A 1,799-nucleotide genomic window follows, 5' to 3' on the forward strand; every position below is an offset into this window, starting at 1 on the left:
GGACACAGAGGTGCGTGTGTTTCAGCCAGTGGCGGGGCGAGGCTGCCGGTGTGAGTGTGATTTTGAACTTCAGGGGGGTGGTAGTGGTGGGAAAGGCTAATGGGGTATTGTGGGCGTTTCTGGCTGCACGCATCTGCCCAGCTGGCTGGCCATACCGCAGTTACGGCCCCCCAGGCAGTTCCATAGCAGGTCCGCTCAACCCCGCAGCAGGCGCGCTCGCTGTCTGACGTTCACCTTCGCGCTGCCCCCGGCGCGGCCTGGCCGCAGGGTGCGACAGTGCTGCTGCTGTGTGGCGGCCGGGAGCTGCCGGCGCGGGATCTCATCAGCACCGACGATCACAAGGTGGTTTGAAAAAAGCTAGAGGTGTTTGTTGTTGTTTCAAAAGGGGAGGGGCGATCAGCAGGGCGTCACCCAAGGATAACCTCGGAGTGACGCCGGGTACAGTATGCATGAGCAGGCGTTGGCAGCGGCCCTTTGCTCGTCCGCCCGCAATCACATGCGCTGGACTCCGTTGTCGGCCTCTGGTGCACCGCTGACCGTCGCCGTCACGATGATGTCACTGCAGGACTACATCTATCTGCACCGCGAGCACACGGACTGGGTGACCCAGGTGGAGTGGATCCCGGAGATCGGCCTTGTCACATCCAGCCTGGACACCACCATCAAGGTGGGGCGATGCGTCAGTGTTGGCTGCAGGTATCGGGACGTGGGGGCTGTAGTTCGGCCTTGCTTGGGCTGTACTTGGGGGGTACTTGGGCTTTGCTTGGGCAACACATGGGCTGTGCTTCGGCTGTCCTTGGGCTACACACGGGCTGTGCTTGGGCTGTGCTTGGGCTGTACTTGGGCCAGATGCAGCAAGGGAGCTTGGACAGGTCTGCGTCGCGCCACTTTACAAGATACCCATCACCTTGGGCTGCCGCATGGTGCATGTCTTGCGGCCCCCGACAAAGACAAACCCCGTCCGCCCCGCACCCCCCAGGTCTGGGACATTGCCCGCGAGCGCATGACCCACGTGTGCAGCCACCACACTAAGGGTGTCCACGCGTTTGTGTGGTGCAAGGCGTACTCGCTGTTCGCGTCCTGCGGTATGGAGCGCGACGTCACCATCTGGCAGGTGACGGCAGGGGCTGGTGACCGGGTTGGGTGACGGTCGGGTTGGAGGATTTGCATATTAGAGGCGCCGATGCACGCATCCGACGCGCGCCGGAATGGTAGGAAAAAATGCGTTGGTTATGAGCAGCGAGGCACGGGACGCTGCGAGGCAGACGGCATCATCAAGGCGGGACGTATGCACGGCACACGTGTCCCCAGCCCCCAGCCGCTCTGGCCTTGGTGCGTGTGGAGCTCAGGCGACGCTCCCATCGTCCTCAGCTGCTGCGCCTCCTCACTGTCTTGTTTTGTGCGTGCGTTGCACCGACGGTCCCTGTCGCTCTTTGGTCAATGGCCCCCGTCCCCTCCAATGCCAGGGCAACACTGGGCGCAAGCTGGGTGAGCTGCGGGGCCACACCTCCAGCGTCACCTCCATCGCGCTCGACGAGAGGCTCAACCAAGTGGTGGGTGGTTCCCTGTGATCATCTAAGGGGGAAGGAGTATGTTGAATTGCGTGTGGCAGGTGGTCGTATGTGCGTGTGTGGTGGGGGAAGAGTGCGCCGCCAAACTTAACCGTCCTTACAGCCAACCACACTTATGTGCACATACACGCGCACACACACACACACACACACACACACACACACACACACACACACACACACACACACACACACACACACACACACACACACACACACACACACACA

The 1,799-nt window shown here is 61.6% G+C and overlaps 1 protein-coding gene across 1 annotated transcript; it reads left to right on the plus strand.

Moving 5' to 3' along the window:
• Positions 1–550: 550 nt before the first annotated feature.
• MNEG_16116 (hypothetical protein) lies at positions 551–1,571 on the plus strand (the record flags this gene model as incomplete). Its single annotated transcript, XM_014035413.1, has 3 exons — positions 551–667; positions 980–1,114; positions 1,467–1,571. 3 exons carry the CDS (start codon positions 551–553, stop codon positions 1,569–1,571), a joined length of 357 nt encoding a protein of 118 aa, XP_013890867.1.
• Between the last annotated feature and the right edge of the window lie 228 nt (positions 1,572–1,799).

The sequence above is a fragment of the Monoraphidium neglectum genome (genome assembly GCF_000611645.1).
Source record: "Monoraphidium neglectum strain SAG 48.87 unplaced genomic scaffold scaffold06001, whole genome shotgun sequence".
Taxonomy (NCBI): domain Eukaryota; kingdom Viridiplantae; phylum Chlorophyta; class Chlorophyceae; order Sphaeropleales; family Selenastraceae; genus Monoraphidium; species Monoraphidium neglectum.